Below are 15,163 nucleotides of genomic sequence, written 5' to 3' on the forward strand. Positions count from 1 at the left end.
AACAACTATAAGTTATGCATCTAATTATAAAGGTTAAGCTTACAATTTATTGATAACCCTTGATATTGGCTGACAACATAAGTTATGATACATATAGCAACAACAACTAGAAAATTCATTTCACAAATGATGATATTGCAAGAATGAATGTGATTTAGCTAGGTTTTAATGGCCACTATGGGGCTTGATACAGTATGATTATGCTGATCAATCCATTTCAGAAAACCATAAATCACGCTTGGAGCTTTCGTGCCAATCTCTAAACTCAGAATGAAATTCTGCTTCTGATATTTCTGAGTGAATGTTAGAGTGCTCGGCTCTATTGTGATTTTCATCGCTATAGGAAACTCCAAAGCTGCATGGTACACTGAATCTGTTTCTCCCACGTTCTTGACGGTCCTGCTAAAGGTCTTCACGGTTTCATTGGTAAATATGGCAATAAAAGAAGGATAGTTGAGGTCAGTATGCTGTTTGCTGCAATTCCAGTGATTTCGTCTGATGACAGCTTTCATCTGAGTTTTGTTATATCGTAGGCCACAGAGGAACTCAACATAATCTTGAAAATCCATGTCATAGATGAGTCCAGGGTCCAAGGCTTTGTTTGGATCTATATGACCCGCCCCAAAATCTAGAGGCGTGGCTGGAAAGCCAGTTGTTTCATCTTTCAGAATACTACCTGTGTTGTCGATGGAATATGCTGTAGTCATTATAGCTGATCGAATAGCAGCTGGGTTCCACTCCCGGTGGACGGCTTTTAGTAAAGCTGCCACTCCGGCAACATGGGGTGCTGCCATTGACGTGCCTGAGTCTAGTTCATAATCTGTCACCAAAATGTACTTTCCAATTCTGATGGATGGCCTGTTAGGTGTGACTGCGGCCAGCACATCGACTCCTGGGGCAAGTATATCAGGCTTTAGTATACTTGGGTTGATTGGATCCGGTCCTCTTGAAGAGAAGTAGGCCACTTGAGGTGCTGCTTTAGTGCCCAATTTTGTTCTCAGGAACCTCATACTTTTGATCTTTGCTCTTTTCTCTCGTGTTGCATACTCTCTAACTTTTGCTCCAGAATCAGTATGCAGAACCACACTCGGAATGGAGAATTCATCTGGAAATAAATTTGATGCATTTGACGAAAAAATTCCAGCAAATGCACCAGCTCTCTCAACCTCCAGTAATTGTTTACTAATGCCAATTTTCTGGCTATAATCACAAAGGACTACCTTTCCAGCAACTTCCTTCGAGTCCAGTGCGGAAAGGTTGCAATGTGCTTTGCTTATATTGCCTTTGCCATAGTACAGAGACGTATTGGTAATGTAAATGCTCTGTGGAAAGTAAGATATACCTTCAAAATCAGAGTCATTTTCTAGAGTCACAGTTGCAGTAAAACTCCGGTCAACTGTGCCAGCTCCCACAGTTGTGATCCAAGGAGCTCCATTGAATATTGAGTTTCTAACTCCTTCATTCCCTGCAGCACAGACAACAAAAATGCCATTCTCGATTGCTGAAAGGGAACCAATGGCAATAACATCTTTGAAATAAGGGGTTTGGTCAAATCCAAGAGACAATGACATAATATCAACACCATCCGCAATTGCTTGATCCATGCCTGCAAGCACATCAGTGGCTGCACTCTCTTCTGTACTTGTTGCCCAGAGGACCTTGTACATAGCCAAGTGAGCACCTGGTGCTATTCCTCTGGCGGTTCCTCTGGCATATCCAAAGTGACTTACACCTAGTACCTCGTTACCAGCAGCTGTGGAGGATGTGTGTGTTCCATGACCTAAGAAGTCTCTTGGCGAGTCAAAGTCATAGGTCTCCGAGATTTTTTTTCCCGCAGCTTTAAGCCCTTTGCTAAAAGATTGAGCACCAATGATCTTCTTGTTGCAGGCAAAAGAGCTCAATTTTGTACCATTCTCACACTTTCCCTTCCATCTCTGTGGGATTGATGGCATACCGGTGTCACTAAAACTCTCACTCTCCGGCCAGATTCCGGAATCAAAAACTCCTATGATAACACCTTCACCATATGAAGCTGCAGGCCATATGCCAGAGTCATGGTTTAATCCAAGAAACTTGGGAGTGTGGGTTGTGAATAACCTGCCAAAGGACTCTGGGTATGTGGCAACATGAGCCGGAGATTTCTCGATTTCAGATAGATAAGATGGTGTGAGTCTGGCACTGAAACCATGCAAGGCATGGCTGTACGAATAAAGCAACATTTCTGTTTCATTATCTGCAGACAAAGAGCCTAAAATGGACTGGTGCCACGACTGGTGGGTTAAGAAAGACTCTGGCTTCTGAGAATGGTCCCAGTGGATGATGTAAGTCTGGTATTCTTCAGGTTCTGACATTGCAAGGTTAATTAAAAGCAACCAACATAGCGCAAGTTGTGAGATAAAGATGGAGAATTCCATTATTTTTATCATGGCAGGCACTATGAAGATGAACAAGGAAAATTACTGAACTTTAAAGGTTTCAGATCCCTTAAACAAATAAAGATAGAAAATCTGCAGGAAACTTCTGCTGTCAATTGGTCAATACAGTATTCTAATTTATTGTTTCCTTGTTAAACTTCCAGTTGCATTCCCATGTCAAGAAAATTAAGGAAGATGTCAAGCTCATGCGTTATTTTCTGGTTGAAGTTTGCTCTGCAATTTCCATTGCAAGATCCAAAGCAGACTTTGTTGAACATTAGAATTTTATGTTATTCGTTGGATGAACCATCACCATCCTGACTTTTAATGGTGGATGTGTTAGTGCTTTGGACAAAGAAAGTGAGCCATTTACTTTTAATCCTCTCGAACTAATTTCAAAAGCTGATTACTTTTTAAGTTTTCCTTTCAATCACTTTCTCTTTCTGCTACCAATCCTTAAATAATATTGTTGACATATCCACAATCAAAAAATGGATCAAAACATTAAGTATAATAAGAAAAAAAATATATTACTTAGGGGTTTTTTTTTTTTTTGTCTTTTCAGTTTTTATATTATTGTATTTGTCAGTTTCTCTGTATTTAATTTGTTATTTTCTTTCTTTGTTTTTAGTTGTGAATAGATTAAATTTTTGTGTAATATTCCAAAACTCACATAAACCCGTGAACGTGATCCAGCTTTCCCTACAGTAAAACAACTTGGCTTTGTTTATCTTCTACGATACAATGATTAGTTATTGTTGTCTTTGGTAATTTTATAGATGTTGAACAATTTTCTAGTAATACGAGGGATACATAGGGCATTTCTAAAGTGTAGGACTTTATTGTAGAAGAAACTAGGAAAAGAAAGGTGACCAATGTGAGAGATGAGAAGATTCTCACCATTGCCAACTCTGCATATAATTACATATAATAAAATCACAATTTCCCGATTTTTCATAGGCCAAAAGGGCTATTTCCCACTCAAAGAATGCTGTTTTTCTAGATTTTTTCTTGTTAATTTTAAAAATCTCATTTACCTATCTATAGACAGTTAAAATTAACTGAGTTTATTAGTTATCTTATTTTTTCTCTTAAACCCTAAAAACTAACAATTTTTCCTTCACCCAAGTTTTCAAAAACAATATTTTCCTCCCGAGGGTTTCTAATTTTCAAATTCAATTTTTCAAAGACCTTTCTTCCTCTCCGATGACCTCCAAGCGACATCTCTTCTTCTCTAACGCTACATCCTTCTAGCGGTTCCCCTTAGCATCGTCGTCGATGACATTGTCGAGGAGAATCGTGGAAAAGAAGCCGCACCAAAAAGGAAGAGACTACTTCTGGAGGTCACCGAAAAGGAAGAGACATTCTCAAAAAATTGAATCTGAAAAATTGGAAACTCTAAGGGGGAAATGCTATTTTTGAAAACTTGAGTCGGAGGAAATTGTTACTTTTTAGGGTTTAGGAAGGAAAAATAAAATAAACTTTAAGTTTATTTTTAATATTACAGACAAAATAACGATTTTATCTTTAAAACTGTTAATTTTAATTGTTTATGAGTAGGTAAATGAGACTTTCAAAGTTAATTGGGAAAACTTGGGGAAAGTAGCAAACTTTAGGTGGGAAATGTCTTTTGGCCTTTTTCGGGACACAACTTCCTTCGAAAGCCAGATTACTAGTTCATTCCTTTCACGAATCACGACAACGTGAGAATGAATGTGATTTAGTTAAGATTTAATGGCTACAATGGGACTTGATACGGTATGATCATGCAGATCAATCCATTTGAGATAACCATATGTCACATTTTGAGCTTTTTTGTCAATCTCTACACTGAAAACAAAACTCCGCTTCTGATATTTTTTAGTGAATGTGAGGCTGCTGGGCTCTGTTCGGATTTTCATTCCGGGAGGAAGCTCGAAATTTGCATGATACTCTGATTCTTTTTCTCCCACATTTTTTACGTTCCTCCTAAAGCTCTTTACCATTTCATTTGCAGGATAAAAGAAGGATCATTGAGTTCAGTATGCTCTGTTCTGCAATTCCATTGATTTTGTCGAATAATAGCTTCCAACTGATTTTGATCATAGCCCAGGCTGCATTGGAAGTCAATGTAATCTTGAAAATCCATGTCATAGATGAGTCCGGGGTCCATGGCTTTGTTTGGATCTATATGGCCAGCTCCAAAATCTAGAGTTGTGGCTGGAAGGCCAGTTGTTTCATCTTTCAGAACACTACCTGTGTTGTCAACGGAATATGCTGTAGTCATCAGTGCTGATCGAATGGCAGCTGGGCTCCAATCCCAGTGGACAGATTTTAGTAAAGCTGCAACGCCAGCGACATGTGGTGTTGCCATTGACGTGCCTGACCATAGTTCATAATCTGAGACCAAATCGTAGTTTCCAATTGTCATGAATGGCACCTTGGGAAAGACTGCTGCGAGGACGTCAACTCCTAGAGCCACAGTGTCTGGCTTTGGTACAACTGGGCTGATTGGATCCAGTCCTCTTGGAGAGAAGTAGGCAACTTGAGGGGCTGGTTTAGTGCCCAATGTTGTTGTCAGGAACGTCATGCTTTCAATCCTAGCTCTAGTTTCTCTTGTTACATATTCCCTAATTAAAGTTACTGAAGCAGTGCTTCAGTAACTTGACAAGGAAAGTTGTGAGATAAGGATGGAGAAATCCATCATTTTGGTCATGGTTAAAAAGCTTGACAAGGAAAGTTGTGAAAATTTGCAGGTTTATGATGCTTTATCAAAAAATTTTCAAGGATTTTTCAGTTCATCAATTAAAAAATATTTGTGCTAAGTCCACTTTTATTTTATAGTGGATCTTTACTGTGGCAATCCAATTGCAAGATCAGAAGCAGATGCCAAGATAGTGTACCATTTCTAGTCGAACTTTTATAATATCAGCATCCTCATCCTAAGATTAAAAGCAAATATTATTGAGCTTTAGAATTTTGTTTTCATTGTTCACGGATCATCGGATTCCATGTAAAGAGCTCACAGACTTGTTTTTGGACTTTATAATTTAAAACGTAATTTAACAATTTAAAAAGCCTTAAAAATTATTTAATCAATCACACCTTAGAATCCTAAATGATGTGAGAGACACAAATATTTAATATATTTTCTGTATTTTATCGATATGTCATTATGTAATTAGGTGATTTTAAAACATGTGTCATCATATGATAAAGAAACATTCAATCACATGATAATATCTCATCTATGTATACAAATTGTGTACCAAAAATAGGTACATATAGTTTTATTGTTAATCTAACCCACCCAAAGATTTTGTATAGAGTTTAGGCAAAAGGACTTATTCTCACCCAAAGGTTGTTTATTTCTTAAGTTTTTATCATTTAATTTTGAAAAACTTTTTTATTTATTAAAGTTAACCAAATTCGTTAGTTTTAAGATTTTATCTTTTTTTTTTTTAAACCCTAAAAAGTAATAATTTTCTTTTGACCAAAGTTTAAAAAACAACATTTTCCCTCATATGGTTTACTCTTCAATTTTTTGTTGCTTCTTCGATGTCATCTCTGACGGTCTTTTACTCTTGATGTATCTTCTCCCTTTGGTGGTCTCTCTATCCTCATCTTTCTCTCTTCCAGCCAACTATTCAAATTTAGAAGACAAGATCTCTTATCTTTCTAGCTTAAATCGTCGGTTGGAGAGAGAGAGACTGTTAGAGGGAGAGAACATGTCGAAAGAAAGAGACCACCATAGATAGTGTTGGAGGAGTAGTTGAAGATTGAAGAGTAAACCTTGGGAGGGAAAATGTTGTATTTTAAACCTTAATTGAGGGGAAAATTATTATTTTTTAAGGTTTAAAAAGAAAATTAGATAAATTTTTAGTTTATTTTTAATATTATAAATAAAATAACGATTTTTTCTTTAAAACTAAGAGCCGTAATAGTTTACGGATGAAAAAAAAAAGTTTTTCAAAATTAAAAGATGGTAACTTGAAAAATGAACAATTTTTTGATGTTAATAAGTCCCTTGACCTAAAAGAAAAAAATAAATAAGAACAACTATAATCTATGTGAACTATGACAAAGCAACAAGCTACTATTGTTAAAGTCAAAAAACAATTAATTCTTATCTTCTATCGTGTTTTGTTAATAAATTCCACTACATTTCCTAGCAAAAGCAATAAAAAGACCAAATGCCCTAATAACAATATTAAAATGGCAAATTTGTCTTTTTACACAAATTTAAATCCTTTTAGGTGAGTTACTTGCTTCATTTTATTTGAAATTAGATCTAATCTTGAATTCTTTCATATCTTTTTAGGTCCTCTTGTGGTGATTCTCTATCTCATTCGTTTTTTCATATTTATCTTTTTAAAATTATAATTAATATTTAAAAATTAAATAAATAAAAATATTAAATAATATTACTTTATAAAATATTTAAAAAAATATTACTTAACCCACCTATTGGGAAGCCCATTCCTGACAGAGAGAAAATTGGAACATTTTTAATTTACTTTGTGCCTCTAAATAGCTGTATGTACACTTTCCTCTAGACACAGCTTTTATTCTCCTTTTCTATTTCTCTTGTGTTTTTTAATTCCTTCTTAGCCACGGGTACAGAGATATGGGGCTAAAGCAATAGTTCTTCAATCATAAATTGGTGTGATATAAGTAATATTTGTTTTCTTATGATACTAAATGTTTCGATCCATTTTTTGATTGTGGACATGGCAAAAATATTATTTATGAACAGAAAGATAAAACAATTGAAAGGAAAATAGAAAAAGTAATCACCTTTTCAAATTCAGCACGCCTTACTTTCTTTGTCTAGAGCACTAACACATCCACAGCTAAAAGCTGGAATGTAGATGGTCCATTCAACGAATAAAATAAAATTCTTATGTTCAATAAAATCTGCTTTTGATCTTGCAATGAAAATTGCATAGCAAAGTTCAACACAAAATGATGAATGAGCTTGTCATCTTCCTATATTTTCTTGCTGTGGGAATGCAAATGGAAGTTTAACCAGGAAACGATAAATTAGAATACTGTATTGAGCAATTGACAGCAGAAGATTCCTGCAGATTTTCTATTGTATTTGTGTAAGGTATCAGAAATTTTTAAAGTTCAATAATTTTCCTTGATCATCTTCATAGTGCCTATCATGAGAAAAATAATGGATTTCTTCATCCTGTTGCTATTAATTAGCCCTGCAATATCAGAACCTGAAGAATACCAGACTTATATCATCCACCTGGACCATTCTCAGAAGCCAGACTCTTTCTTAACCCACCAGTCATGGCATCAGTCCATCTTGAGCTCTTTGTCGCCAACTGATGAAGCAGAAATGCTGCTTTATTCGTACAGCCATGTCATGCATGGTTTCAGTGCCAGATTGACACCCTCTTATCTATCTGAAATCGAGAAATCTCCAGCTCATGTTGCTACATACCCGGAGTCCTTTGGCAGATTATTTACAACCCACACTCCCAAGTTTCTTGGATTAAAACATGACTCTGGCATATGGCCTAATGCTTCATATGGTGATGGTGTGATCATAGGAGTTTTTGATACCGGAATCTGGCCGGAGAGTGAGAGTTTTAGTGACGGCGGTATGCCATCAATCCCACAGAGATGGAAGGGAAAGTGTGAAAATGGTACAAATTTTAGCTCTTTTGCCTGCAACAAGAAGCTCATTGGTGCTCAATCTTTTAGCAAAGGGATTAAAGCTGCGGGGTTAAAAATCTCGAAGACCAATGACTTTGACTCGCCAAGAGACTTCGCAGGTCATGGAACACACACATCCTCCACGGCTGCTGGTAACAAGGTACCAGGTGCAAGTCACTTTGGATATGCCAGAGGAACAGCCAGAGGAATAGCACCAGGTGCTCACCTAGCTATGTACAAGGTCTTCTGGGCAATGGATACAGACAAGAGCGCAGCCAGTGATGTGCTTGCAGGCATGGATCAAGCAATTGCGGATGGTGTTGACATTATGTCACTGTCAATAGGATTTGGCCAAAAACCTTATTTCAAAGATGTCATTGCTATTGCTTCCCTTTCAGCAATCGAGAAAGGCATTTTTGTTGTCTGTGCTGCAGGGAATGGAGGAGTTAGATACTCAATAATCAATGGAGCTCCTTGGATCACAACTGTGGGAGCTGGCACAGTTGACCGGAGTTTTACTGCAACTGTGACTCTAGAAAATGACTCAGATTTTGAAGGGATATCTTACTATCCACAGAGCATTTACATTACCAATACGTCTCTGTACTATGGCAAAGGCAATATAAGCAAAGCACATTGCAACCGCTCGGCATTGGACTCAAAGGAAGTTGCTGGAAAGGTAGTCCTTTGTGATTACAGCCTGAAAATTGACATTGATGAACAATTGCCAGAGGTTGAACGGGCAGGTGCATTTGCTGGAATTTTTTCATCAAACACATCAGATTTATTTCCAGATGACTTCTCCATTCCCAGTGTGGTTCTGCGTACTGATTCTGCAACAAAAGTTAAAGAGTATGCAACACGAGAGAAAAGAGCAAAGATCAAAAGTATGAGATTCCTGAGAACAAAATTGGGTACTAAAGCAGCACCTCAAGTGGCCTTGTTCTCTTCAAGAGGACCGGATCCAATCAACCCAGGTGTACTAAAGCCTGATATTCTGGCTCCAGGAGTGGATGTGCTGGCCGCAGTCACACCTAACTTGCCATTCATCAGAATTGGAAAGTACAATTTGGTGACAGATTATGAACTCTACTCAGGCACGTCAATGGCAGCACCCCATGTTGCCGGAGTCGCAGCTTTACTAAAAGCCGTGCACGGGGACTGGAACCCAGCTGCCATTCGATCAGCTATAATGACTACAGCATATTCCATCGACAACACAGGTAGTAGTGTTCTGAAAGATGAAAGAACTGGCCTTCCAGCCACACCTCTAGATTTTGGGGCGGGTCATATAGATCCAAACAAAGCCATGGACCCTGGACTCATCTATGACATGGATTTTCAAGATTATGTTGAGTTCCTGTGTGGCCTAGGATACAACAAAATTCAGATGAAAGCTGTCATTAGAAGAAATCACTGGAATTGCAGCAAACAGCATACTGACCTCAATTATCCTTCTTTTGTTGCCATATTTACCAATGAAACTGTGAGGACCTTTAGCAGGACCGTCAAAAACGTGGGAGAAGCAGATTCAGTGTACCATGCAAATTTGGAGTTTCCTATAGGGATGAAAATCACAATAGAGCCGAGCACTCTAACATTCACTCAAAAATATCAGAAGCAGAATTTTATTGTGAGTGTAGAGATTGGCACAAAAGCTCCAAGCGTGATTTATGGTTTTCTGAAATGGATTGATCAGCATAATCATACCGTGTCAAGCCCCGTAGTGGCCATTAAAACCTAGCTAAATCACATTCAGTCTTACAATATCATGATTTGTGAAATGAATTTGCCTTGTTATTGTTGTAACTTGTAAGTATCGATAACTTGTGTACTGTCAACCAAAATCAAGGGTTATCAATAAATTGTAAGACTTCTTCTTCCACACTTCACATCATTTTTCAGATAAATTTTAGGAACCTTATATTTCTTATAGCCTTAAAAAGAACGATTTGCTTCTGAAAATTAACAAAAGAAAACAGAGATTTTCGGACTTTAGACCTATAAATTTTGATTGACTAGGGAATTGGCAAGAGCAACCCTACAGTTCAGAGTTCCGAAGCCCGGTACTAAGGTCCGGTGATACACTTGGAAAGCCCATTTGCTTCTGCAAGTAACCTTCCACCCAGCACCAACACGTCTCTGCTCAATTTCATTATCTTTTTCTATGGGCTTGTATGAAGAAATTTTTTTCTAGTTTCATTATTTTTTCTGTGGGCTTAGATGTCGAATCTCTTCCTAGTTCAATGGAAATCTAGTGATCAGATAACGAATACGGAAGAAAAATTGTATTCATCCAAAAAAAAAAAAAAATTGAGGTAACCATTTTGGAAAACAAATTTTGTTGCATTTATTTGTGGAACTTTGAGTCAACTTCCTGCTAAGGTACTTCTTCTCAATATTCAAATTCTTTCTCTAGATGTTTTAACTAATCTAATTTTCTTTATCTATGAGATCTTTTTCGATTTAATTTGGTTTACTTTTCATTTCTTCTTGTTCCAACAAATATCATAAAATAAGTGAAGTATCTTCAGGAATCTGCAAAGCATTTCAGTAAATCCTTACAGGGTTTTGATTGTCAAGATTTATAAGCAGTAGTAAATATAGCATCCGGTTTCATAATCATAATCCAGTAGAATTTTATTGTTAACCGTTAACGTAACAGAGAATTTTAATTAAATAGTCGGTATTTAAGTTTTTAAAACTTTGTAAGTGAAAATATGGGAATACACCCAACCTTAGATGCAAATAAGTCTTTTAGCCTTCAATTTTTTAATTTTGGAACAAATAGTATAAAGAGAAAACATATGCTTATGAATAAAGATAATAATTTTGGTCTAAATTTAAGACTTTTAACCCTAATGGAGAGAAGATTTCTTAATAGAAATAGAAATGAAAACAAAAAATATTTTTATAATTAGGGACATAAATACATGTGTATCCTCCCCACCCCTCGTCCCTGTGCCCATCCTCATCCTCACTATTTTATATTAGTATATTTACTTAAAATATTAAAATATTTTTATAGTTTTAGATTATTTATATTTTTTAAATTTATTTACAGTTTTGTTCTGTATATTAAGGTGGTTAATATATGATATTTATTACTTTTAAAACAGCGGATTGATTTTAATTTTTATTAATTTTGTTATTTAATATATTTATATTATATTTAAAGGGTAAGAGAAAAAAAAATTTTCAACAGAAACAAAGATAAAAAGAGGATGAAAAGGAAATTTTTCTTCGCAGAAAAAAGACGAAGAATATTTGTTATCCCTATAACGAGAATAAAGATTGATATCTTTTATGGAAATGGGAATAAAGATGAAGATTAGGATCTCCTTTCTACCCTTATTTATATTAAGTAAATTATAATCCGAAAACCAATCGGAGTTTTTCAATTATTCAATTATTTAATAAGTTATACAAATGTAGTTATAATTATAATTTATACTCATAATCATGTAATCATAATTGTGCAGTATAAACAATAAAATCAATTGATTTTGTATTATATTAATCAAAATAATATAAAATAGAGAGAAAAGGAAAAACTATTTTCTACCCTAACCAAGCCAAAACGATGGGTTTCCATCATTAAAATCAAAAAACCATTAATTTTTGTCTTCGACAAATTTTATTAATAAATTTCATTACATTTTATTGTAAAAACATAATAGATGAAAATATTTTAAAATGATATTATAATAACAAATTTATTTTCTATAATTTATGTCATAAATTCAATTTTTTTTTCTCGTGGTTGACCCTATACTTTTCTATATAGAAATCTAAACAATTTCTTTTAAATTTTCTTTCAATCAAAACAATTTTTATCACCAACAAACTCCACAAATTCTTGACCCAATCTTTAAGAAACTCTCTTAAAAAGGCTCTTTTTTTTAATCTAGGTAAAGAATAATTCCTTCCTATTATTGTTGTGTTTCTCTCCATTTAGGGGAGTTATTTCCTTCATCTTAATCCCATTCTTTGATTCAAAATTAAATCTGATTTTGAACTTTTTTTTGTAAGTCTTTCAATTTATGTAGGGTGTTAAAATACATCTTTTAGTCCTTGTATGGGTGATAAGATACCCCATTAGTTACACATTGATTACTTTACAAAAAGATTGGAAAATTAGAATCTTTTATTTTTTGACTTTGAAAATTTATAGTCTTACCGTAATTTTCTAGTGGAAAAAAAATGGTGTACCCGGTAAAATGTTTTAAAAAATAATCAGCTTTTGAAATTAAGCATGAGAAAATTAAAGGTAAGTGGCTCACTTTCTTTGTCAAAAGCACTAACACATCCACTATAAAAGTTAGTCTGTTGATGGTCCAGACAACGAAATAAATTTAAATAAAACTCTAAAGTTCAACAGCGCCTGCTTTTGATCTTGCGATGGAAATTGCATACCAACTTCAACCATACAATGAATGTGCTCGACCACTGCCTATATTTTCTTGCTTTGGGAATGCACCTGGAAAGTTTAACCAGGAAACGATAAATTAGAATACTGTAGTGAGCAATTGACAGCAGAAGATTCCTGCAGATTTTCTATTTTTATTTGTATAAGGGATCAGAATCCTTTAAAGTTCAATAATTTTCCTTGATCATCTTCATAGTGCCTGCCATGAGAAAACTATTGGATTTCTCCATCCTGTTGCTATTAATTAGCCCTGCAATATCAGAACCTGAAGAATACCAGACTTATATCATCCACCTGGACCATTCTCAGAAGCCAGACTCTTTCTTAACCCACCAGTCATGGCATCAGTCCATCTTGAGCTCTTTGTCGCCAGCTGATGAAGCAGAAATCCTGCTTTATTCGTACAGCCATGTCATGAATGGTTTCAGTGCCAGATTGACACCCACTTATCTATCTGAAATCGAGAAATCTCCAGCTCATGTTGCCACATTCCCAGAGTCCTTTGGCAGGTTATTCACAACCCACACTCCCAAGTTTCTTGGATTAAAACATGACTCTGGCATATGGCCTGCTGCTTCATATGGTGATGGTGTGATCATAGGAGTTTTTGATACCGGAATCTGGCCGGAGAGTGAGAGTTTTAGTGACACCGGTACGCCATCAACCCCACAGAGATGGAAGGGAAAGTGTGAGAAAGGTACAGAATTTAGCTCTTTTGCCTGCAACAAGAAGCTCATTGGTGCTCAATCTTTTAGCAAAGGGATTAAAGCTGCGGGGATAAAAATCTCGAAGACCTATGACTTTGACTCGCCAAGAGACTTCGAAGGTCATGGAACACACACATCCTCCACAGCTGCTGGTAACGAGGTACCAGGTGTAAGTCACTTTGGATATGCCAGAGGAACAGCCAGAGGAATAGCACCGGGTGCTCATGTAGCTATGTACAAGGTCCTCTGGGCAGAAGATACAGAAAAGAGCGCAGCCAGTGATGTGCTTGCAGGCATGGATCAAGCAATTGCGGATGGTGTTGACATTATGTCACTGTCAATAGGATTTGGCCAAGAACCTTATTTCAAAGATGTCATTGCTATTGCTTCCCTTTCAGCAATCGAGAAAGGCATTTTTGTTGTCTGTGCTGCAGGGAATGAGGGAGTTCGATACTCAATAAACAATGGAGCTCCTTGGATCACAACTGTGGGAGCTGGCACAGTTGACCGGAGTTTTACTGCAACTGTGACTCTAGAAAATGATTCAGATTTTGAAGGGATATCTTATTATCCACAGAGCATTTACATTAGCAATACGTCTCTGTACTATGGCCAAGGCAATATAAGCAAAGCACATTGCAACCACTCGGCATTGGACTCGAAGGAAGTTGCTGGAAAGGTAGTCCTTTGTGATTACAGCCTGAAAATTGACATTGATGATCAATTACGGGAGGTTGAGAGGGTAGGTGCATTTGCTGGAATTTTTTCATCAAATACATCAGATTTATTTCCAGAAGAATTCTCCATTCCCAGTGTGGTTCTTCATACTGATTCTGGAGCAAAAGTTAGAGAGTATGCAACACGAGAGAAAAGGGCAAAGATAAAAAGAATGAGGTTCCTGAGAACAAAATTGGGTACTAAAGCAGCACCTCAAGTGGCCTCCTTCTCTTCAAGAGGACCAGATCCAATCAACCCAAGTGTACTAAAGCCTGATATTCTGGCTCCAGGAGTCGATGTCCTGGCCGCAGTCACACCTAACGTGCCATTCATTAGAATTGGAAAGTATGACTTGGTGACAGATTATGAACTAGACTCAGGCACGTCAATGGCAGCACCCCATGTTGCCGGAGTGGCAGCTTTACTAAAAGCCGTCCACTGGGAGTGGAGCACTGCTGCCATTCGATCAGCTATAATGACTACAGCATATTCCATCGACAGCACAGGCAGTAGTATTCTGAAAGATGCAGGAACTGGCCTTCCAGCCACACCTCTAGATTTTGGGGCGGGTCATATAGATCCAAACAAAGCCATGGACCCTGGGCTCATCTATGACATGGATTTTCAAGATTATGTAGAGTTCCTCTGTGGCCTTCGATATAACAAAATTCAGATGAAAGCTGTCATTAGACGAAATCACTGGAATTGCAGCAAACAGCACACTGACCTCAATTATCCTTCTTTTATTGCCATATTTACCAATGAAACCGTGAAGACCTTTAGTAGGACCGTCAAAAATGTGGGAGAAACAGATTCAGTGTACCATGCAAATTTGGAGTTTCCTACAGGGATGAAAATCACAGTAGAGCCGAGCACTCTGACATTCACTCAAAAATATCAGCAGCAGAATTTTATTCTGAGTGTAGAGATTGGCACAAAAGCTCCAAGCGTGATTTATGGTTTTCTGAAATGGATTGATCAGCATAATCATACTGTGTCAAGCCCCGTAGTGGCCATTAAAACCTAGCTAAATCACATTCAGTCCCACAATATCATGATTTGTGAAATGAATTCGCTAGTTGTTATTGTTATAATTATCATAACTTGTGCTGTCACCAAAAATCGAGGGTTATCAATAAATTGTAAGCTTAACCTTTATGGTTAGACGCAGAGACCTCTTCATGAGTTGATTTGCAGTTTAATATTAATATTATCTTATAGAACTAAAGTGTTTTAGACTCGTTCGA

The 15,163-nt window shown here is 36.6% G+C and overlaps 3 protein-coding genes across 3 annotated transcripts; 2 read left to right on the forward strand and 1 right to left on the reverse strand.

Annotated features, from left to right (window-relative positions):
* Nucleotides 1–12: 12 nt before the first annotated feature.
* On the reverse strand, nt 13–2,714 carry LOC123230024 (subtilisin-like protease SBT3). Its single transcript, XM_044656117.1, has one exon. It carries the CDS (start codon nt 2,424–2,426, stop codon nt 159–161), a length of 2,268 nt encoding a protein of 755 aa, XP_044512052.1. The 5' UTR covers nt 2,427–2,714; the 3' UTR covers nt 13–158.
* A 4,572-nt stretch (nt 2,715–7,286) lies between these two features.
* Nucleotides 7,287–9,950, forward strand: LOC123229053 (subtilisin-like protease SBT3). The gene has a single exon (XM_044654622.1). The coding sequence runs from the start codon at nt 7,561–7,563 to the stop codon at nt 9,805–9,807; it is 2,247 nt and encodes a 748-aa protein (XP_044510557.1). The 5' UTR covers nt 7,287–7,560; the 3' UTR covers nt 9,808–9,950.
* A 2,607-nt stretch (nt 9,951–12,557) lies between these two features.
* LOC123229032 (subtilisin-like protease SBT3) lies at nt 12,558–15,118 on the forward strand. The gene has a single exon (XM_044654589.1). It carries the CDS (start codon nt 12,697–12,699, stop codon nt 14,941–14,943), a length of 2,247 nt encoding a protein of 748 aa, XP_044510524.1. The 5' UTR covers nt 12,558–12,696; the 3' UTR covers nt 14,944–15,118.
* Nucleotides 15,119–15,163: the final 45 nt, after the last annotated feature.

This window comes from Mangifera indica, chromosome 11 (assembly GCF_011075055.1).
Source record: "Mangifera indica cultivar Alphonso chromosome 11, CATAS_Mindica_2.1, whole genome shotgun sequence".
NCBI lineage: Eukaryota > Viridiplantae > Streptophyta > Magnoliopsida > Sapindales > Anacardiaceae > Mangifera > Mangifera indica.